The sequence below is a fragment of the Nycticebus coucang genome, chromosome 5 (genome assembly GCF_027406575.1).
Source record: "Nycticebus coucang isolate mNycCou1 chromosome 5, mNycCou1.pri, whole genome shotgun sequence".
NCBI classification, from domain to species: Eukaryota; Metazoa; Chordata; class Mammalia; order Primates; family Lorisidae; genus Nycticebus; species Nycticebus coucang.
Window position 1 is genome coordinate 141,545,858 of NC_069784.1, and position 25,082 is coordinate 141,570,939.

The 25,082-nt window shown below is 44.9% G+C and overlaps 1 protein-coding gene across 2 annotated transcripts in view; it reads right to left on the reverse strand.

The window, feature by feature from the left end:
- Positions 1–25,082, reverse strand: part of WDR27 (WD repeat domain 27) — a 165,704-nt gene that overhangs the window by 133,070 nt on the left and 7,552 nt on the right. For both annotated transcript variants that reach the window (XM_053590356.1, XM_053590355.1), the window contains exon 2: positions 11,576–11,771. In XM_053590356.1, the coding sequence (XP_053446331.1) occupies positions 11,576–11,764 (189 nt within the window). In that variant the 5' untranslated portion in view covers positions 11,765–11,771. The remainder of the gene's footprint in view (positions 1–11,575; positions 11,772–25,082) is intronic.

Here is a 25,082-nt window from a genome sequence, read left to right on the forward strand (position 1 = left end):
CTAGGAAAGCGAGGCCAGCCAGGAGCTGACAGGAGGACCAGAGCACTCAGTCTAGGAAAGCGAGGCCGGCCAGGAGCTGACTGGAGGACCAGAGGACTCAGTCTAGGAAAGCGAGGCCGGCCGGGAGTTGACAGGAGGACCAGAGGACTCAGGCTAGGAAAGCTAGGCTGGCCAGGAGCTGACAGGAGGACCAGAGCACTCAGTCTAGGAAAGCGAGGCCGGCCGGGAGTTGACAGGAGGACCAGAGGACTCAGGCTAGGAAAGAGAGGCCGACCGGGAGCTGACAGGAGGACCAGAGGACTCAGTCTAGGAAAGAGAGGCCGGCCGGGAGCTGACAGGAGGACCAGAGGACTCAGTCTAGGAAAGAGAGGCCGGCCGGGAGCTGACAGGAGGACCAGAGGACTCAGGCTAGGAAAGAGAGGCCGGCCGGGAGCTGACAGGAGGACCAGAGGACTCAGTCTAGGAAAGAGAGGCCGGCCGGGAGCTGACAGGAGGACCAGAGGACTCAGTCTAGGAAAGAGAGGCCGGCCGGGAGCTGACAGGAGGACCAGAGGACTCAGTCTAGGAAAGAGAGGCCGGCCGGGAGCTGACAGGAGGACCAGAGGACTCAGTCTAGGAAAGAGAAGCCGGCCGGGAGCTGACAGGAGGACCAGAGCGCTCAGTCTAGGAAAGAGAAGCCGGCCGGGAGCTGACAGGAGGACCAGAGGACTCAGTCTAGGAAAGAGAGGCCGGCCGGGAGCTGACAGGAGGACCAGAGGACTCAGGCTAGGAAAGAGAAGCCGGCCGGGAGCTGACAGGAGGACCAGAGGACTCAGGCTAGGAAAGAGAAGCCGGCCGGGAGCTGACAGGAGGACCAGAGGACTCAGTCTAGGAAAGAGAAGCCGGCCGGGAGCTGACAGGAGGACCAGAGGACTCAGGCTAGGAAAGAGAGGCCGGCCGGGAGCTGACAGGAGGACCAGAGGACTCAGGCTAGGAAAGAGAAGCCGGCCGGGAGCTGACAGGAGGACCAGAGGACTCAGGCTAGGAAAGAGAGGCCGGCCGGGAGCTGACAGGAGGACCAGAGGACTCAGTCTAGGAAAGAGAAGCCGGCCGGGAGCTGACAGGAGGACCAGAGGACTCAGTCTAGGAAAGAGAGGCCGGCCGGGAGCTGACAGGAGGACCAGAGGACTCAGTCTAGGAAAGAGAGGCCGGCCGGGAGCTGACAGGAGGACCAGAGGACTCAGTCTAGGAAAGAGAGGCCGGCCGGGAGCTGACAGGAGGACCAGAGGACTCAGGCTAGGAAAGAGAGGCCGGCCGGAGTTCACAGGAGGACCCAAGAAGCAGAACAGCTGGATAGACATTTCTGGAAGGAACATGACAAAAGGCCAGTAGGTGTCAGAACATTGTTTAATATCATTAATTATGGGAGAGATGCAAATCAAAACCACAATGAAGGAGCATCTCATCCTATTAGAATGGCTGCTCTAAGAAAAGAACAGAAAATACAATGAAGGCTGACTAGAATTTGGGACCTTCAGGCACTGTTGGTGGAAATGAAAATCAGCACAGCCACACCAGAAAACACTGTGGAGGCCACTCAGAAAACCACAAATAGAAGGGACATGTGACCAGCAATCCCACTGTTGGGCCACATGTATATCCAAAAGACAGGAAGTCCATGCATGAATGTGATACCTGCAAGGCCATGTTGACTACGGCACTATTCACAGGAGCCATGATACAGAACCACCTCAGTGTCCAAGAACAGATGGACAGAGAAAGAAAATGTGGCCCATGTGCACAGTGGACATTATTCAGCCACACAGAAGAAGGAGATCCTGTTATCTTATAGCAACATGGATGGAACTGGAGGTCATTATGTTAAATAAAATAAGCCAAGTACAAAAAGGCAGGCATTGCGTGGCGCCACTCACATGTGGGAGCTAATGAAGTGGGTTTCGTGGAAGCAGAGAGGGCTACCAGGGGCTGGGAAGGGAACCAGGGTGATGAGGAGAAGTTGGTTAAAGGGCATGAAAATGCAATTACAGAGGAGGAATAAACTCCAGTATTTCACAGTACAATTGTGAAATCATAGTAATTTTTTACTGTATATATCAAAATAGCTAGAAGAGAAGAATTGTAATGTTTCCAACTCAAAGAACACACATTTGAGGTGATGGGTATTGTGGTTACCCTAATTTGATCAGCACATTGCATATATATATATATATATCCAAATATCACAGATACGCCAAAAATATATAAATGTCATTCTAAAAATTTTCTAAAGACTACTGTATTATTTCATTTAAATAAAACTACAAAATGCAAACCAATCTGAAGAGACAGCTTATGTGTATAACATATTCAGAACTCCTTCAAAGCAATCAGAAAAATACAATTTAATAGAAAAGAGGCAACAGAGGGAGATTGGTGGGATCATACCTGCGGTGCATCTTACAAGGGTACATGTGAAACTTAGTAAATGTGGATTGTAAATGTCTTAGCACAATAACTAAGAAAATGCCAGGAAGGCTATGTTAACCAGTGTGATGAAAATGTGTCAAACGGTCTATGAAACCAGGGTATGGTACCCCATGATCACATTAATGTACACAGCTATGATTTAATAAAAAAAAAAAAAAGAAAGAAAAGAAAAGAGGCAACAGACTTGAACACATATATCAAAAAGAGAATATCTAGGGGGCGCCTGTAGCTCAGTGAGTAGGGCACTGGCCACATACACCAAGGCTGGAGGGTTCAAACCCTGCCTGGGCCTGCTAAACAACAATGACAACTGCAACAAAAAAATAAAATAGCTGGGCATTGTGGTGGGCAACTGTAGTCCCAGCTACTTGAGAGGCTGAGGCAAGAGAATCGCCTAAGCCCAAGAGTTTGAAGTTGCTGTGACCTGTAAAGCCACAGCACTCTACTGATGGCAACATAGTGAGAATCTGTCTCAAAAAAAAAGGAGAGAATATCTAAATGGCTAAAAAATGTGGGAAAAAGGTGTCAAACGTCATTAATCATCATGGAATTGCAAACTATGAGCAGGCCCTATGACACTAATGGGGAAGGGCTGACATGGAAAGGAACAAGTGCAGGGAGAATACGGAGCTGCTATGAGGCTCAGACCTCACTCCAGGAGACAAAGACTGGGAAAAAAACTTTAAAACTCAGCTTGGCAGCACCTACAAAAACAGTCAATTCTCAGCTCAGCACCTATAGCTCAAGCGACTAAGGCACCAGCCACATACACCAGAGCTGGTGGGTTTGAATACAGCCCAGGCCTGCCAAACAACAATAACAACTACAACCAAAAAATAGCCAGGCATTGTGGCGGATGCCTGTAGTCCCAGCTACTTGGGAGGCTGTGGCAAGAGAATCGCTTAAGCCCAGGAGCTGGAGGTTTCTGCGACCTGTGACACCACAGCATTCTATCCAGGGTGACAGCTTGAGGCTCTGTCTCAAGAAAACAAACAAACAAAAAAGTCAGTTCTCAGTATCTGAGGAGGGTTGGTTCAGGAACTCTTGCAAATAGCAAAATCTGTGCAGGATGCTCCCACAGTCAGCCCTTTAACTCTGCATAAAGGAAAAGTGTGGGGGGCGGAGACAAGATGGCTGACTGAAGCCAGCTTTCCACAGAGACTCCTGTCCAGAAGGAGAGTTAAAGGACAGAAATTTAGCAAGTAACCTGGTGGATTAGAGCTGCACCAAGAGAGAAGGTTGAATAACGCACATCAACCCTGCTGAGGTAAGCTACGACCCCCAGGATACAAACAAAAGGTACAAAATACATCACCAAGCAGACAATTGAAGCATCTTCAAAAATACACTACTGGGAGGCAGAGCAAGATGGCGGCCGAGTAACAGCTTCCTTGCATCTGGGCACCGTGAGTCTCGGGAGATAGGACTCCAGGTATCTCTGGCTGGTGGGATCTGCCTATCATCACCCCTGTGAGGATACAGGGAGTCAGAGAGAGACTTCTGGACCCCAAGAGGAGGACTAAAACAGTGGAAAACCAGCAAGTGGTCGCGTGTGTTCAATCCATCTAAACCCGCCCGCAACTTCCACAGGCACGAGAACTTAAAGAGCAAGAGGAAGTGAAAGGAAAATTAGGGCAAGGAAACAGATAAAAGAAATCACTCATGAGGAAGAATGAGCAGAAAACTCCAGGCAACATGAAGAACCAGTCCAGAACAACCCGGCCAAGGGACCCTGAGGTAGCTACTGCAGAGGACTCCACCTATACAGAAATGTTAGGAATGACAGAAAGGGAATTTAGAATACACATGATGAAAAGCATGAAGGAAATGATGGAAACAATGAAGGAAACTGCTAATAAAGTGGAAAATAACCAAAAGGAAATCCAAAAACAGAATCAAATAAGAGATGAATGATATGAAGAATATAAAAAGGATATAGCAGAGCTGAAGGAACTGAAACAGTCAATTAGAGAACTTAAAGATGCAATGGAAAGTATCAGCAACAGGTTAGACCATGCAGAAGAAAGAATTTCAGAGGTAGAAGACAAAGTTCTTGAGATAACTCAGATAGTAAAAGAGGCAGAAAAGAAGAGAGAGAAAGCAGAACGTTCACTGGCAGAATTATGGGACTTTATGAAGCGTTCCAACATACGAGTTATAGGAATTCCAGAAGGGGAAGAAGAATGCCCCAGAGGAATGGAAGCCATACTAGAGAATATTATAAAAGAAAATTTCCCAAATATCACCAAAGATTCGGACACACTGCTTTCAGAGGGATATTGGACCCCAGGTCGCCTCAACTCTAACCGAGCTTCTCCAAGACACATTGTGATGAACCTGTCCAAAGTCAAGACAAAAGAAAAGATTCTGCAAGCTGCCAGGAGTAAGCGCCAGTTGACCTACAGGGGCAAATCCATCAGATTGACCGCAGACTTCTCTAATGAAACTTTCCAAGCAAGAAGACAATGGTCATCTACTTTTAATCTACTTAAACAGAACAATTTCCAGCCCAGAATTCTGTACCCTGCTAAGCTAAGCTTTAAAATTGATGGAGAAATCAAATCATTTACGGATATACAAACATTGAGGAAATTCGCCACAACAAGACCAGCTCTACAGGAAATACTTTAACCTGTTCTGCACACTGACCACCACAATGGATCAGCAGCAAAGTAAGAACTCAGAAATTAAAGGACAGAACCTAACCTCCACACTGATGCAAAAGATAAAACTAAGCAATGGACTCTCACCAAATAAGACAAACAGAATACTACCACACTTATCAATTATCTCAATAAATGTTAATGGCTTGAATTCCCCACTGAAGAGACATAGATTGGCTGACTGGATAAAAAAACACAAGCCATCCATTTGCTGTCTGCAAGAAACACACCTGGCTTCAAAAGACAAATTAAAGCTCCAAGTCAAGGGTTGGAAGACAATTTCTCAGGCAAATGGAATTCAGAAGAAAAGAGGAGTTGCAATCTTATTTTCAGATACATGTGGATTTAAAGCAACTAAAGTCAAAAAAGACAAAGATGGTCACTTTATATTGGTCAAGGGAAAAATACAACAAGAAGACATTTCAATTCTAAATATTTATGCACCCAATTTAAATGCTCACAGATTCTTGAAACAGACCTTACTCAGTCTGAGCAATATGATATCTGATAATACCATAATAACAGGGGACTTTAACACTCCTCTTACAGAGCTGGACAGATCCTCAAAACAGAAATTAAACAAAGATATAAGAGATTTAAATGAGACCCTAGAACAACTGTGCTTGATAGACGCATATAGAACACTCCATCCCAAAGATAAAGAATATACATTCTTCTCATCACCCCATGGAACATTCTCCAAAATTGATCATATCCTGGGACACAAAACAAATATCAACAGAATCAAAAGAATTGAAATTTTACCTTGTATCTTCTCAGACCATAAGGCACCCAAAGGTGGAACTCAACTCTAACAAAAATGCTCGACCCCACCCAAAGGCATGGAAATTAAACAATCTTCTGTTGAATAACAGATGGGTGCAGGAAGAAATAAAACAGGAAATCATTAACTTCCTTGAGCATAACAACAATGAAGACACAAGCTACCAAAACCTGTGGGATACTGCAAAAGCAGTTTTGAGAGGAAAATTCATCACTTTAGACACTTACATTCGGAAAACAGAAAGAGAGCGCGTCAACAATCTCACAAGAGATCTTATGGAATTGGAAAAAGAAGAACAATCTAAGCCTAAACTCAGTAGAAGGAAAGAAATATCCAAAATCTAATCAGAGATCAATGAAATTGAAAACAAAAGAATCATTCAGAAAATTAATGAAACAAGGAGTTGGTTTTTTGAAAAAATAAATAAAATAGATAAACCATTGGCCAGACTAACGAGGAATAGAAAAGTAAAATCTCTAGTAACCTCAATCAGAAATGATAAAGGGGAAATAACAACTGATCCCACAGAGATACAAGAGATCATCTCTGAATACTACCAGAAACTCTATGCCCAGAAATTTGACAATGTGAAGGAAATGGATCAATATTTGGAATCACACCCTCTCCCTAGACTCAGCCAGGAAGAAATAAAGCTCCTGAACAGACCAATTTCAAGCACTGAGATTAAAGAAACAATAAAAAAGCTTCCAACCAAAAAATGCCCTGGTCCAGATGGCTTCACTCCAGAATTCTATCAAACCTTCAAGGAAGAGCTTATTCCTGTACTGCAGAAATTATTCCAAAAAATTGAGGAAGAAGGAATCTTCCCCAACACATTCTATGAAGCAAACATCAACCTGATACCAAAAACAGGAAAAGACCCAAACAAAAAGGAGAATTTCAGACCAATCTCACTCATGAATATAGATGCAGAAATTCTCAACAAAATCCTAGCCAATAGATTACAGCTTATCATCAAAAAAGTCATTCATCATGATCAAGTAGGCTTCATCCCAGGGATGCAAGGCTGGTTTAACATACGCAAGTCCATAAATGTTATCCACCATATTAACAGAGGCAAAAATAAAGATCACATGATCCTCTCAATAGATGCAGAAAAAGCATTTGATAAAATCTAGCATCCTTTTCTAATTAGAACACTGAAGAGTATAGGCATAGGTGGCACATTTCTAAAACTGATTGAAGCTATCTATGACAAACCCACAGCCAATATTTTACTGAATGGAGTAAAACTGAAAGCTTTTCCTCTTAGAACTGGAACCAGACAAGGTTGTCCTCTGTCACCTTTACTATTCAACATAGTGCTGGAAGTTCTAGCCAATACAATTAGGCAAGACAAGGAAATAAAGGGAATCCAAATGGGAGCAGAGGAGGTCAAACTCTCCCTCTTTGCTGGCGACATGATCGTATATTTAGAGAACCCCAAAGACTCAACCACAAGACTCCTAGAAGTCATCAAACAATACAGTAATGTTTCAGGATATAAAATCAATGACCACAAGTCAGTAGCCTTTGTATACACCAATAACAGTCAAGATGAGAAGCTAATTAAGGACACAACTCCCTTCACCATAGTTTCAAAGAAAATGAAATACCTAGGAATATACCTAATGAAGGAGGTGAAGGACCTCTATAAAGAAAACTATGAAATCCTCAGAAAGGAAATAGCAGAGGATATTAACAAATGGAAGAACATACCATGCTCACCATGCTCATGGATGGGAAGAATCAACATTGTTAAAATGTCTATACTTCCCAAAGCAATCTACCTATTCAATGCCATTCCTATCAAAATACCAACATCGTACTTTCAAGATTTGGAAAAAATGATTCTGTGTTTTGTATGGAACCGGAAAAAACCCCATATAGCTAAGGCAGTTCTTAGTAATAAAAATAAAGCTGGGGGCATCAGCATACCAGATTTTAGTCTGTACTACAAAGCCATAGTGCTCAAGACAGCATGGTACTGGCACAAAAACAGAGTCATAGACACTTGGAATCGAATTGAAAACCAAGAAATGAAACTAACATCTTACAACCACCTAATCTTCGATAAACCAAACGAGAACATACCTTGGGGGAAAGACTCCCTATTCAATAAATGGTGTTGGGAGAACTGGATGTCTACATGTAAAAGACTGAAACTGGACCCACACCTTTCCCCACTCACAAAAATCGATTCAAGATGGATAAAGGACTTAAATTCAAGGCATGAAACAATAAAAACCCTCAAAGAAAGCATAGGAAAAACACTGGAAGATATTGGCTTGGGGAAAGACTTCATGAAGAAGATTGCCATGGCAATTGCAACAACAACAAAAATAAACAAATGGGACTTCATTAAACTGAAAAGCTTCTGGTACAGCTAAGGAGACAATAACCAAAGCAAAGAGACAACCTACACAATGGGAAAGGATATTTGCATATTTTGAATCAGATAAAAGCTTGATAACTAGGATCTACAGAGAACTCAAATTAATCCACATGAAAAAAGCCAACAATCCCATATATCAATGGGCAAGAGACATGAATAGAACTTTCTCTAAAGATGACAGACGAATGGCTAACAAACACATGAAAAAATGTTCATCATCTCTATATATTAGAGAAATGCAAATCAAAACAACCCTGAGATATCATCTAACCCCAGTGAGAATGGCCCACATCACAAAATCTCAAAACTGCAGATGCTGGCGTGGATGTGGAGAGAAGGAAACACTTTTACACTGCTGGTGGGACTGCAAACTAGTACAACCTTTCTGGAAGGAAGTATGGAGAAACCTCAAAGCACTCAAGCTAGACCTCCCATTTGATCCTGCAATCCCATTACTGGGCATCTACCCAGAAGAAAAAAAAATCCTTTTATCATAAGGACACTTGTACTAGACTGTTTATTGCAGCTCAATTTACAATCGCCAAAATGTGGACACAGCCTAAATGCCCACCAACCCAGGAATGGATTAACAAGCTGTGGTATATGTATACCATTGGATACTCTTCAGCCATTAAAAAAAATGGAGACTTTACATCCTTCGTATTAACCTGGATGGACGTGGAAGACATTATTCTTAGTAAAGCATCACAAGATTGGAGAAGCATGAATCCTATGTACTCAATTTTGATATGAGGACAATTAATGACAATTAAAGTTATGGGGGGGAAGCAGAAAGAGGGATGGAGGGAGGGGGGTGGGGCCTTGGTGTGTGTCACACTTTATGGGGGCAAGACATGATTGCAAGAGGGACTTTACCTAACAATTGCAATCAGTGTAACCTGGCTTATTATACCCTCAATGAATCCCCAACAATAAAAAAAAAAAAATACACTACTGGGACCTATCAAACTAAAAAGCTTCTGCACAGCCAAGAACACAGTAAGTAAAGCAAGCAAACAGCCCTCAGAATGGGAGAAGATATTTACAGGTTATGTCTCCAACAAAGGTTTAATAACCAGAATCCACAGAGAACTCAAACATATTAGCAAGAAAAGAACAAGTGATCCTATCGCAGGCTGGGCAAGGGACTTGAAGAGAAACTTCTCTGAAGAAGACAGGTGCACAGCCTACAGACATATGAAAAAATGCTCATCATCTTTAATCATCATAGAAAAGCAAATCAAAACTACTTTGAGATATCATCTAACTCCGGTAAGATTAGGCCATATCACAAAATCCCAAGACCAGAGATGTTGGTGTGGATGTGGAGAAAAGGGAACACTTCTACACTGCTGGTGGGAATAGAAATTAATACATTCCTTTTGGAAAGATGTTTGGAGAACACTTAGAGATCTAAAAATAGATCTGCCATTCAATCCCATAATTCCTCTACTAGGTATATACCCAGAAGACCAAAAATCACATTATAATAAAGATATTTGTACCAGAATGTTTATTGCAGCCAAATTCATAATTGCTAAGTCATGGAAAAAGTCCAAGTGCCCATCGATCCACAAATGGATTAATAAATTGTGGTATATGTACACCATGGAATATTATGCAGCCTTAAAGAAAGATGGAGACTTTACCTGTTTCATGTTTACATGGATGGAGCTGGAACATATTCTTAGTAAAGTATCTCAAGAATGGAAGAAAAAGTATCCAATGTACTCAGCCCTACTATGAAACTAATTTATGGCTTTCACATGAAAGCTATAACCCAGTTATAACCTAAGAATAGGGAAAAGGAGGAAAGGGAGGGGAGGGAGGGGGAAAGGAGGTGGAGGGAGGGTGATTGGTGGGATTACACCTGTGGTGCATCTTACAAGGGTACATGTGAAACTTAGTAAATTTAGAATGTCAATGTCTTAACACAATAACTAAGAAAATGCCAGGAAGGCTATGTTAACCAGTGTGATGAAAATTTGTCAAACGGTCTATAAAACCATGATGCACCATGATCGCATTAATGTGCACAGCTATGATTTAATAAAAAAAAAAAAAAAGGAAAAGTGTGCACTCCGTATACATGGCTTTAATATTGAGCAAATAGTGTGTTTTGGAACTAGATTTGCTAAAAACAATTCGGGGGTATGTGTATCTTTCTGTTCAGATGCATTTTGTTCAATGGTCAATGGTATATGCATCCCCTAAAAGTCACCAAATGCACATATGAACTCCAAACACATATAAAAGAATGTTGGTAGCAGCAGGAAAAAATAAAATAAAATGAAGCAAGGATCTACCAAAGAATACAGTCTACTTACACTTGAGACAAACACAGCAGGACAGAGCATGGTCTCTCCACACAGGGGGACAACTGCACAGGACAGAGCAAGGTCCACGTGTATGGTGTGACACCCTGTGAGATCGACTGTGGTCCATACATACCATGTAATGCCGTGTAGCAATAACAATGAACATGGTGACTGTCACAAATGTAATGACTAATCAATGCAACCAAACCAAAAGAATGCAGAATGTTCGATCCCATTTATCTGATCTTCACACCTACACAAAACTTAACTGCAGTAGCAGACTGTACCTTTAGGGAGGCGAGGACGGGGCTCTGACTGAGGACGCCTGCTGGGTGGTCTCCTGGGGGAGCACTCAGTCCTGTCCTTACCATGTTTGCCTAATGTGCAGGGCATTGTTTTCTACCTATTCCATACTTAGGTGAGAAACTCAAGCTGCAGATCTGAGTGTAAGAGTCTCAATTTTAAGATGAACCTTTTCTTGCTCATGTTTAATTATAGAAATTTTTTAAAAAATTAGAGGGAGGCGCCTGTGGCTCAGTGAGTAGGGCGCCAGCCCCAGATACCAAGGGTGCCAGGTTTGAACCCAACCCCAGCCAAACCGCAACAAAAAAATAGCTGAGTGTTGTGGCAGGCACCTGTAGTCCCAGCTACTTGGGAGGCTGAGGCAAGAGAATCGCCTAAGCCTAAGAGCTGGAGGTTGCTGTGAGTTGTGATGCCACGGCACTCTACCAAGGGTGACAAAATCAGACTCTGTCTGTAAAAAAAAAAAAAAATAGAAATTCAGGTCATTTGTTTACTAAAATAGATGATGTCTTGTTTCATCCCCATTTTTCTCACCTAGTTGATAGCTGACTCCCTGGGGAATAATGCCCAGACGGCACTGAAGACATGGGGAGATGGAGGCCTTGTCACACTGATACGTCACACTGATACGTGACTTGTCACACACCTGATCAGAAGGGTCCTCAGTGCTCCGTACGCAAAGTCCATTTCCACCCAGAGGGAAGGCACAGAGCTGTGTGTTGCAGGCCAGCTGAGCATGGGAAGCGGACTCCGTGGATCTGACCCAGAACTTTTCTATGACAATGCCACCTGCACGGCCATTGTTAGCCGGGAGACTCTCTTGGGACTGTTCCATCTTCAGTCTGAAAACACAACGTGAATGTCCAGGTATGACACTGCCTGTCCACAGTCACTGGTATGCCCCCCATCACACCTCCTTGCTCACCTCTCCCACCCCAAGTAAGAGAGAAGAGGAGAAAAATCTCCCAACCTTCTGGAGGAGGCACACCTGTGCCGGCTCCACCCCTCTGAGGGCTTCCTGCATGAGCAGACCTCCATCCCAACCCCAAGCCCGGATGCCCCAGCAGCCCTTCCTCAGACTTCCTGCATCTGCTTCCACAACCCCACAACCACCAAATGAGACAGAACAACCACCGCATGGTGGGAAGGCATACAGGAAAATCCCCAGGCCCCGGGAAGCAGCAAGTGCTGCAAAGCTGGTCGCCAGACTGACTCATCTTGTCAGGGACCAAGACGTGAGTGACTTCTAAATCGAACACAGCAAATTAGTCGGTGGCAAACTGTAATATAAACACAGACCTCCCACAGCTAACCTGGATTTATTCAACTACCTCACAATATTCTATGCTGTTAAAGTTACCACAGGTTATGTGACAAGTAATCTCTGCCTATGTCGCCTAAGGCATAAATTAATGAAACATTGACAAAATTAAAAAATGTTTCAGATATTTATCCTACTTTACACTTAATAACTTCCTGACTGTAATCACTTCAGATCAGAATGGCAATGACCCTGGAGGCCCCTACGCCCCACACTGCACACGTGTGGGTGCTTGCAAAGGTGCAGCCAGTGACGTCTGAGAGAGCAGTGGGCAAGGACCCACCACCCTGTTGTCCTGAGGCCAAGTGCTCTTGAAGGCGCACCACATGGTCACCACGCAGGCCATGTGCACCCTAAGGCCCACCACCTGACCGCCACACTGGCTCTGAGCAACCCTGCACATCGACCGCTGCCCCTGCCTACCCCTCAGCTGGCCCTGCCTTTCCCTGGCTCTCACAACACAGCAGGGCTTCTCTCACATGCACCCTGTCCATCTCCCATTCCCCCTTGAGCTCTGCACCTGCTGCCCTCAGCATCTCCCAGGGCTCAGTGGAGGCCCCTGGGAGCCCCCCTCCCACCCCCCTTGCCCACCACCCCTCAGTACTTCCCACCCTTCACGGGCATGAGCAGCAGAGCAGCAGTCTGACTGCCTGGCTGGGAGGCTCTGTCTGGGGGACTCAGGCTCAGACAGGCTGCAGGGTCAGAAAGAGCACTGCAGCTTCCACTCGTTGGCCTGCACTAAGTCTGACACCCCCGAGCCCATCTGTGCTGTGGATGAGGCAGCTGTAATCATTTCCTGTGTGCAGGTGTGCAGATGTGGAATTCATGATTAATAACACAAATGAAACAAATGAAATGGACTCCTTCAATTTCCTATCAGAAAATAATTCAGAAGCATTTCCGGTGAGAGATTTGATTAGAAACCCTTTTGTTAGCATTTATAAAGCCAAGTTACCAGATAGGTGGGACAATACAATTGATAAAGTTCTCAAGATGCAGGTAGAGACCCTGTGCCCAGTGATCTCCCACATAACAAATGTTCCCGGCTATAATAAATAAGAGGTGACTTTTTAAATTGGAAAATTCTACTTAGAGAAAAAATAAAATTCTATGTTGAATATTTTTAACGTGCTGTCTCCAACTCACAACTTTGGTTTTATTTATTTTACATTTGCCAAGGTGCAACAAATGTCATTAAAGCTGCCATGATATGCTCTGTAAACTTCACAGCTTCAGTGCAGCAGGTGGTGAGATGACTTGATGTCACCTTCCCACTGCTTCCCAGAAGCACAAGATGTCTTAAGAAGTGGAAGAAAGAATATATCAAGAATTACAGTTTCAGGCTGGGCACAGTGGCTCATGCCTGTAATCCCAGCACTCTGGGAGGCCAAGGTGGGTGGATTGCCTGAGCTCAGGAGTTCAAGACCAGCCTGAGCAACAGCGAGACTCCATCTCTAAATAATAGTCCCGGCTACTTGGGAGGCTGAAGCAAGAGGACAGCTTGAGCCCAGGAGTTGGAGGTTGCTGTGAGCTGTGATGCCACACCCACTCTACCAAGGGCAACAAAGTAAAACTCTGTCTCGAAAAAAAAAAAAATTATAGTTTCAAAAACTCTAATAATACACTAATCAAATTTTAATTAAATTTTGTCTTTTTTAAACATAAATTTGTGTCACAAGAACGCTCTCCCTCTCTTTTGCAATTGCAAAGAATAGAATTTCTATTCCAATTCCCAGTTTACAAATCACTTTCATAGATACTAATGTGCAGGCATGTGTGTTTATCAGTATACAGATTATGTCATTCTTCCAATAATATATCCACATTGTTAGATCACTTTTCCCCCCATTTTACCAGTAAAAAGAGGTTAATAATTTCTACAATGAGTCATTGGAGTCGCCACCGTCTCCTGCGCCCCACCTGCTGGCAGCACACAAACAGGGCTTCCGCACGCCTTCAGCACTGCGGTGTGACGGGCCAGGAGCACGCCTTCAGCGCTGCGCTGTGACGGGCCAGGAGCATGCCTTCAGCACTGCGGTGTGACGGGCCAGGAGCACGCCTTCAGCACTGCGGTGTGACGGGCCAGGAGCACGCCTTCAGCACTGCGGTGTGACGGGCCAGGAGCACGCCTTCAGCACTGCGGTGTGACGGGCCAGGACCCCAGACCACCTGTTACTTCAGTCTCCTGATATGGACTCACACGGTCCCTGTGCATTTCCTTCTGTGCACTGCACTGTCCACACCGAGGCTGCACACACGCTCAGATGGATACATACAGCTGTGTGATTATGGAAGCACCTCGCTCTTGGAAGATCCAAGTTGTGTGTGTTTGTTACTCCTGTTCCCTGGTTCCTAAATCAGGACAGATGTTTAGTACTCACTGAAGACACAGATGTCAAGTCTCCCCAAAGGCAGGTGACAAACACAGCCTGGTCATCAGCTGCTCTCAAAGAACCCGAATGTGCTGGGAACAGGTGGCCCTCCACGGGCAATGCGGTCTTCAGCTGAGGAATTAACAATGACTGTCTTCTAGTATGAATGAGAAACATTTACTTAGATTGGGAAGAACAGGTTTTTCTAGGGGGTTGGGGGGGATGAATAAATTTTCGTCTTAGCGTGTCAAGTCAAATGCTAAAACTTCAGTTGTGGGTGCTGCCTGTGTGCCGAGAGGTGCTGGTTGCAAACGCAGGCTGGCACCGGCTGGCCTACTACTCCCCAGCTCGGCTCCCAGCCTCCCACTGGCAGGGCACTCCCTCGGCACCCCCCACCCTCTTCCTGGCCCTGGCCGGCAAGGCCACTGTGACCCTCGCCCCTGACCTCTCTCGACCCAAAGTTTTGGTGGAGGGGGAAAGTGCCCGGGGAGCTGGCTGGATCCAGACCCACGGGGTTCCCCCAGTCTTCCTCAAGTCCACCCAACAGGCCACCACTGCCACCACTGCTCCTGCCACGGAGTCCTTGGGGCTGCAGCCTGGAGACTCGCAACATCCTACTTAAACTAAAGAAAAAGAATTCACGGGGGCGGAGACAAGATGGCTGACTAAAGCCAGCTTTCCACAGAGGCTCCTGTCCAGAAGGAGAGTTAAAGGACAGAAATTTAGCAAATAACCTGGTGGATTAGAGCTGCACCAAGAGAGAAGGTTGAAGAATGCACATCAACATTGCTGAGGTGAGCTGCGACCCCAAGGATACAAACAAAGGTACAAAATCCATCACCAAGCAGACGGGAGTCCCCTCCCACATGAGAATGGCTCGGAGTGCCCGACAAACAAACGAGCAGAGTTCAAAGTTCCTCCCAATACACTCCACAAGAGAGACCCTCTACAAACTGGACCTGCTTCCCCTACTAGGGTGCCACGGCGTTCTCCTGCCAGGCATAAAACTGTATAAAACTGTATATATTCTCTACCTGCAACTCTGAGCTCCCAGCAATCCCCTCCACTCTCACTCTGAGGTCTGGAGGCCTGTCCCCCAGGAGTCCAGATTCTTGGGTGATTTCTGAGGGGTGTGGACAGGGCCTAGACTGCAGCTGGTCAGTGCTGATTCTATGGCATGGGAGTGAGGAGAGGACCATCGGCTGAGAAGGAACCACACCAGCGCAACAGTGCCCCGAGGGGCAGAGCAGCAGCCGTTTTTGGCAACAATAGTGCTCACACCTGGATATTCCCTGGGCAACCAGAGGAGGCTAGGCATCTTCTCAGGTGGCAACCACTGCGAAACAGATATGGGACTGAAATGCAGGCCCTATGAGTAAAGGGTTTGCCTGAGGCGGTACCAGCCTGGGTGGAGCGCGGAGACTAGAAAACACACAAGCAGAGCCGGGAAATCCCCAGGGCGGAGCTGACACAGAGGACCGCTTTACTGAGCCTAAGATGCACCCAGCCCTCAGGGGATCGTCAACCTATAGAAAAAGAAAGGCAGGAGGCTAGAACTGATACCTAACCATGCTGCAAATACAAACCTGCAGGAGCAAAGACAGGGCCTGAGGCGCAGGCTCTGGGAACTCAAAACAGCTTTCCGTCCACAGGGGAATTTAGCAGGGACAGAAACAAATCCCCGCAAAGTTGTTCTGTTCTGTCAGTAACATCAATCAGGGGCAGGGCTGGAACTGAGTGAACACCCCCAGCCTCCATCAAGTGCCCAAGGTGGTCAAGCCTCATCTCCCTCTGCTGGACAGAGGCAGAGAGCAGCAGCCTGGCTGAGCAGATACAGAGTTCTTTGTGATTCAGGCAGATGGAAACCCCTCAAGTATCTGCTCACTGGAGGCAACTGGGTCACAGCCCTGCGGGGCTATCAGTGAATGTGTGTGACAGAGGTGCAAGGTGGGGAAGGAGGCATCAACCTTCCCACACTGATCTATTTGCTGGGTGGGTCCTCCTGACTTCACAGAACACCGGAGCAAGTCATATTTGAGTTGTCACCAGAACCCTGCGATCCAGTTGCCAGAGACCTTATAAAATCTCCCACCTGAGACAGGTGACTAAGACAATTGATTTGGACCTTTTGAACTGAGCCAATCACCAGAGGACTATTCAACTGGTGCCCTGGGTGTGTGGTTGTAGAAAGGTTTGATTTTCCTTTTCCAATTGTTACCTGTAGGGAGTGGGGTGACTTAATTGCTGGTTTTTCTCCACAGCTGAGACTTCAACCCAGAGTAACTGTTTCACTAGGGTCAGACAGAGACCAGCTGAAAACAAAACAGAACCACTTAGCCCCACCACACCAAACAGGTCCCCAGTTTCTCAGGCTGTAGCACTGTACAGGTCATCGACAAAGCTCCAGGGGAAAAGTGAAACAGTGTAAAATAATCATGGGGTGAAATCTATAACCAGAATAGATCAACTTCCCCCCAAGAAAAGATGTAGCAGATGTAACTGAAGATCCCATTCATAAACTGCTGGCTGAGATGTCAGACATCGAATTCAGAATTTGGATTGTAAACAAGATTAATAGAATGGAGGAAAATTTGGAATTAGAAATTCAAGGAGCAATTCAAAAGTCAGCATTAGAAATTCGAGGAGAAATTCAAAAGTTGTCTCAAGAATTTAACGAATTTAAAAACAAAACCACCAAAGATTTTGACGCACTGAAGCAAGCATTTGCAACCCTCAAAGATCTGAAAAATACAGTAGAATCCCTCAGTAACAGAGTGCAGCAAGCAGAAGAAAGGATTTCTGACACTGAAGACAAAGGTTTTGAACCCTCACAAACTCTCATACAGGAAGAGAAATGAAGAGCAAAAATGGATCATTCTCTCAGAAAGCTTTGGGATAATTCGAAGAAGGCTAATATCCACCTCATTGGAATCCCTGAAAGTGATGAAGCAGCTTCGCAAGGCACAGAGGCCCTTCTCCCTGAAATTATGAAAGACAATTTTTCAGACATGCCAAGAGATTCTGAAATTCAGATAACAGATAGTTTCAGAACCCCAGCACGACTCAACCCGAATAAGACATCTCCTAGGCATATCATAATTAACTTCACTAAAGTTAATATGAAGGAGAAAATTCTGAAAGCAGCCAGACATAAGAAATCCATTACCTACAAAGGGAAGAATATTAGAATGACTGCCAATCTCTCTGCTGAAATTTTTCAAGCCAGAAGAGGGTGGTTATCGACTTTTAATCTCCTAAAACAAAATAACTTTCAACTCCGGATCCTGTATCCAGCTAAACCTAGTTTCATTTATGATGGAGAAATTAAATACTTTAATGACATTCATATGTTGAAGAAATTTGCCATAACCAAATCAGCTCTTCAGAATATTCTCAGACCTATCCTCCATAATGAACAGCCCAACCCTCTACCACAAAAGTAAACTCACTCAGAAACTTTTGATCAAACTCCAACTTCTGCAGTGGCAAAAGGATTAAAAATGTCCACTGGACTTTCGAAAAACTCAATACCCAAAATTGTACCAGACTTACCAATCTTCTCCATTAATGTGAACAGCCTGAACTGTCCTCTAAGGAGACACAGGTTAGCTAACTAGATACAAAAACTCAGGGCAGATATTTGCTGCATACAAGTCACATCTTACCTTAAAAGATAAATATAGACCCAGGGTGAAAAGATGGTTGTCCATATTTCAGGCAAATGGTAATGAGAAAAAAGCAGGTATTGCAATTCTATTTGAAGACACAATAGGCTTTAAACCAACAAAAGTAAGGAAGGATAAGAATGGTCACTTCATATTTGTTAAGGGTAATACTCAATATGATGAGATTTCAATTATTAATATTTATGTACCCAACCAGAATGCACCTCAATTTATAAGAGAAATTCTAACAGACATGAGCAACTTGATTTCCTGCAGCTCCATAATAGTCGGAGATTTCAATACCTCTTTGGCAGTGTTGGATAGATCCTCCAACAAGAAGCTGACCAAAGAAATTAGAATTAAACCTAACCATACAACATTTGGATTTAGCAGACATCTACAGAACATTTCATCCCAACAAAACTGAATACACATACTTCTCACCAGCCCACAGAACATACTCCAAAATCGATCACATCTTAGGTCACAAGTCTAACCTCAGCAAATTTAAAGGAATAGAATTTATTCCATGCATCTTCTTGAACCACCATGGAATAAAAGTTGAACTCAGTAACAACAGGAATCTGCATACTCATACAAAAACATGGAAGTTAAATAACCTTATGCTGAATGATAGCTGGGTCAGAGATGAGATTAAGAAGGAAATTGCCAAATTACAATGAAGACACAAATTATCAGAACCTCTGGGATACCGCAAAGGCAGTCCTAAGAGGGAAATTCATAGCACTGCAAACCTTTCTCAAGAGAATGGAAAGAGAGGAAGTTAACAACTTAATGGGACATCTCAAGCAACCAGAAAAGGAAGAACACTCCAACCCCAAACCCAGTAGAAGTAAAGAAATAACCAAAATTAGAGCAGAATTAAATGAAATTGAAAACAAAAGAATTATACAACAGATCAATAAATCAAAAAGTTGGTTTTTTGAAAAGATCAATAAAATAGATAAACTTTTTGCTACCCTAACCAGGAAAAAAGAGTAAAATCTCTAATTTCATCAATCAGAAATGACATAGACAAAATAACAAAAGACTCCTCAGAAATTAAAAAAATCCTTAATGAATATTACAAGAAACTTTATTCTCAGAAATATGAAAATCTGAAGGAAATTGACCAATACCTGGAATCATGTCACCTTCCAAGACTTAGCCAGAATCAAGTGGAAATGTTGAACAGGCCAATATCAAGTTCTGAAATAGCATCAACCATACAAAATCTCCCTAAAAAGAAAAGCCCAGGACCAGATGGCTTCACGTCAGAATTCTACCAAACCTTTAAAGAGGAATTAGTACCTATATTACTCAACCTGTTCCAAAATATAGAAATAGAAGGAAGACTACCCAACACGTTCTATGAAGCAAATATCACCCTGATCCCCAAACCAGGAAAAGACCCAACAAGAAAAGAAAATTATAGACCAATATCACTAATGAATATAGATGCAAAAATATTCAACAAGTCCTACAAACAGAATCCAGCAACACATCAAACAATTTATGCATCATGACCAAGTCAGTTTTATCCCAGGGTCTCAAGGCTGGTTCAATATACGTAAATCTATAAGTATAATTCAGCACATAAACAAGTTAAAAACCAAAGACCATGTGATTATCTCAATTGATGCAGAAAAAGCTTTGGATAATATCCAGCATCCCTTCATGATCAGAGCACTTAAGAAAATTGGTACAGAAGGGACATTTCTTAAAGTGATAGACGCCACCTACAGCAAACCCACAGCCAATATCGTATTGAATGGAGTTAAATTGAAATCATTTCCTCTCAGATCAGGAACCAGACAAGGCTGCCCATTGTCTCCACTGCTCTTTAACATTGTAATGGAAGTTTTAGCCATTGCAATTAGGGAAGAAAAGGCAATCAAGGGTATCCATATAGGGTCAGAAGAGATCAAACTCTCGCTCTTCGCAGATGATATGATTGTGTATCTGAAAAACACCAGGGATTCTACTACAAAACTCTTAGAAGTGATCAAGGAATACAGCAGCGTCTCAGGTTACAAAATCAACATCCATAAATCGGTAGCCTTTATGTATACCAACAATAGTCAAGGTGCAAAAACAGTTAAGGACTCTATTCCATTCACAATAGTGCCAAAGAAGATGAAATATCTGGGAGTTTATCTAACAAAGGACGTGAAAGATCTCTATAAAGAGAACTATGAAACTCTAAGAAATAGCTGAAAATGTTAACAAATGGAAAACATACAATGCTCATGGCTGGGAGGAATCAACATTGTTAAAATGTTCATACTACCCAAAGCAATATACAATTTTAATGTAATCCATATTAAAGCTTCACTGTTATACTTTAAAAATCTTGTGGGTGTGTCAGGCCAGGTACTTTGGGGACAGAGGACTCCCTGGGTTCTCTGAGAGAGCTCAAGGCAGCCTTTTTCCTTCCACGTTCCTTCCATCTTTCCTAGAGAAAGAGCCTCAGTAACGAGTCCATACCAGACTGGACCTGCAGCCATCTCTAGCTCTGAATACAGAGCAAGGAGCCCTGGGCTCCTGAGAGCTTCAGACACAGTCCAAGCCAGGAAGGGGCTCGCTGAGGACCCCCCAGCGGAGCCAGCCCCATCACAGTGATTCCTGCCCAGTGGGACCTGTTTTGGACTTCTGATCTCCAGAATTATAAAATAACATATTTGTGTTGCTGTAAGTCCCTAAATTCACAGAAATTTGTTGCAGCAAATATTAATAAACTAATTAAAAAATGAAAACTTGCAGGAATGAAATGACGATCCTGTTATACATCTAAATGCTGGTGTGTGTCCTGTTGGGACAGAGCCCTGTAGTGAGACTAGAACAAGCATTCACAGCAGGAGGGGTGCGTAGCCCAGGGCCAGAGGCCTTGGGCAGGGCAGGACAGTCCAGCTCACAAAGAGGAAGCTACAGGGTGGGCATTTCTCGGGTAAGAGGGCAATGCACACATAAAAACTTACAAGCGTACTCACACGTGTGCATGCTCATACTCAGACACCCACAGAAATACTTTGATGCCCCCACACATGTGCACACATGCCTTCATGCACACAAGGAGTCTGATCCAAAAGGACTGACAGTGGACGTTGTGAGGCAGAAAAAAAATGTCCCAGGTCAGAGGAGGAATACAATCTCTGAAGACGTAGTGTTCTGTCCCATGGCCTCAACGACAGCACACCATCATGTGCCTTAAAAACAAAAGCAAAAACAAACAAAAAATAGTAACTCTGGAATCACTAGAATTATTACTAAAATGCAGACAAAACATATGGATGGGTTTTAATTTTCTGATACAGGTGTAATACATGAAGAACTGAAACCCAGGAGCTTTCTAGAGGAAAGAGTTCCCAAACACAGCAATGTCAGGTTGAAGAGGGAAGGAAAGGTGTGTTTTTAGGGAAACACTGGTCACTGCAGGAGGAAGCCCTGAGCTCAGGCTCAGAGAGCAGAGCCAGTGTGGTCCTCACACGTGGTAGCTGCCATCTGCCTGCCTGTCCCCTGCCTCCTCCCTGCCTCACCTCCTGCCTACAGCATCAATCCAACCTGTTCCTTTGCAAATGCAGCAGAAGGGAGTGTGTCAAGGGAGGGGAAAAGCTCAGTGTTAGTAGGAAGATTGTCAGGTAAACACACACACACCTCTGTGTCAATAGGAGGATTGATGGACACACACCTGTGTCAGTAAGAGGATCATCAGGGACACAAAGTGAATCAGTAGGAGGATTGTCAGAGACACGCACATAGTGAGTCAGTAGGAGGATTGTCAGGGACATGCACATACTCTATCAGTGAGAGGATTGTCAGGGACACACACACACACACACTGTGTCAATAGGAGGATCGTCAGGGACACACACACACACACACACACACTGTGTCAATAGGAGGATCGTCAGGGACACACACACACACTATGTCAGTAGGAGGATTGTCAAGGACACACACACACACTGTGTCAGTAGGAGGATTGTAGGGACACACACACTGTGTCAGTAGGAGGATTGTCAAGGACACACACACACTGCGTCAGTAGGAGGATTGTCAGGCACACACACACACTGTGTCAGTAGGAGGATTGTCAGGCACACACACACACTGTGTCAGTAGGAGGATTGTCAGGGACACACACACACACTGTGTCAGTAGGAGGATTGTCAGGCACACACACACACACACACACACACTGTGTCAGTAGGAGGATTGTCAGGCACACACACACACTGTGTCAGTAGGAGGATGTCAGGGACACACACACACACTGTGTCAGTAGGAGGATTGTCAGGCACACACACACACTGTGTCAGTAGGAGGATTGTCAGGCACACACACACACTGTGTCAGTAGGAGGACTGTCAGGCACACACACACACACTGTGTCAGTAGGAGGATTGTCAGGGACACACACACACACTGTGTCAGTAGGAGGATTGTCAGGCACACACACAAACACTGTGTCAGTAGGAGGATTCTCAAGGACACACACACACTGTGTCAGTAGGAGGATTGTCAGGCACACACACACACTGTGTCAGTAGGAGGATTGTCAGGGACACACACACACTGCGTCAGTAGGAGGATTGCCAGGCACACACACACACTGTGTCAGTAGGAGGATTCTCAAGGACACACACACACTGTGTCAGTAGGAGGATTGTCAGGCACACACACACACTGTGTCAGTAGGAGGATTGTCAGGCACACACACACACTGTGTCAGTAGGAGGATTGTCAGGGACACACACACACACTGTGTCAGTAGGAGGACTGTCAGGCACACACACACACTGTGTCAGTAGGAGGATTGTCAGGGACACACACACACACTGTGTCAGTAAGAGGATTGTCAGGCACACTCACACACACTGTGTCAGTAGGAAGATTGTCAGGGACACACACACACACTGTGTCAGTAGGAGGATTGTCAGGCACACACACACACTGTGTCAGTAGGAGGATTGTCAGGGACACACACACACGCTGTGTCAGTAGGGGGATTGTAGGGACACACACACACTGTGTCAGTAGGAGGATTGTCAGGGACACACACACACACTGTGTCAGTGGGAAGATTGTCAGGGACACACACACACACACACTGTGTCAGTAGGAGGATTGCCAGGCACACACACACACTGTGTCAGTAGGAGGATGGTCAGGGACACACGCACACTGTGTCAGTAGGGGGATTGTCAGGCACACACACACACACACTGTGTCAGTGGAAAGATTGTCAGGGACACACACACACACACACACACACTGTATCAGTAGGAGGATTGCCAGGCACACACACACACTGTGTCAGTAGGAGGATTGTCAGGGACACACACACACACTGTGTCCGTAGGAGGGTTGTCAGGGACACACACACACACTGTGTCAGTAGGAGGATTGTCAGGCACACACACACACACACACACACACTGTGTCAGTAGGAGGATTGTCAGGCACACACACACACTGTGTTAGTAGGAGGATGTCAGGGACACACACACACACTGTGTCAGTAGGAGGATTGTCAGGCACACACACACACTGTGTCAGTAGGAGGATTGTCAGGCACACACACACACTGTGTCAGTAGGAGGACTGTCAGGCACACACACACACACTGTGTCAGTAGGAGGATTGTCAGGGACACACACACACACTGTGTCAGTAGGAGGATTGTCAGGCACACACACAAACACTGTGTCAGTAGGAGGATTCTCAAGGACACACACACACTGTGTCAGTAGGAGGATTGTCAGGCACACACACACACTGTGTCAGTAGGAGGATTGTCAGGGACACACACACACTGCGTCAGTAGGAGGATTGCCAGGCACACACACACACTGTGTCAGTAGGAGGATTCTCAAGGACACACACACACTGTGTCAGTAGGAGGATTGTCAGGCACACACACACACTGTGTCAGTAGGAGGATTGTCAGGCACACACACACACTGTGTCAGTAGGAGGATTGTCAGGGACACACACACACACTGTGTCAGTAGGAGGACTGTCAGGCACACACACACACTGTGTCAGTAGGAGGATTGTCAGGGACACACACACACACTGTGTCAGTAAGAGGATTGTCAGGCACACTCACACACACTGTGTCAGTAGGAAGATTGTCAGGGACACACACACACACTGTGTCAGTAGGAGGATTGTCAGGCACACACACACTGTGTCAGTAGGAGGATTGTCAGGGACACACACACACACTGTGTCAGTGGGAAGATTGTCAGGGACACACACACACACACACTGTGTCAGTAGGAGGATTGCCAGGCACACACACACACTGTGTCAGTAGGAGGATTGTCAGGGACACACGCACACTGTGTCAGTAGGGGGATTGTCAGGCACACACACACACACACAGTGTCAGTGGAAAGATTGTCAGGGACACACACACACACACACACACACACTGTATCAGTAGGAGGATTGCCAGGCACACACACACACTGTGTCAGTAGGAGGATTGTCAGGGACACACACACACACTGTGTCCGTAGGAGGGTTGTCAGGGACACACACACTGTGTCAGTAGGAGGATTGTCAGGCACACACACACACTGTGTCAGTAGGAGGATTGACAGGCACACACACACACACTGTGTCAGTAGGAGGATTGTAGGGACACACACACACTGTGTCAGTAGGAGGATTGTCAAGGACACACACACACTGTGTCAGTAGGAGGATCGTCAGGCACACACACACACTGGTCAGTAGAAGGATTGTCAGGCACACACACACACTGTGTCAGTAGGAGGATTGTCA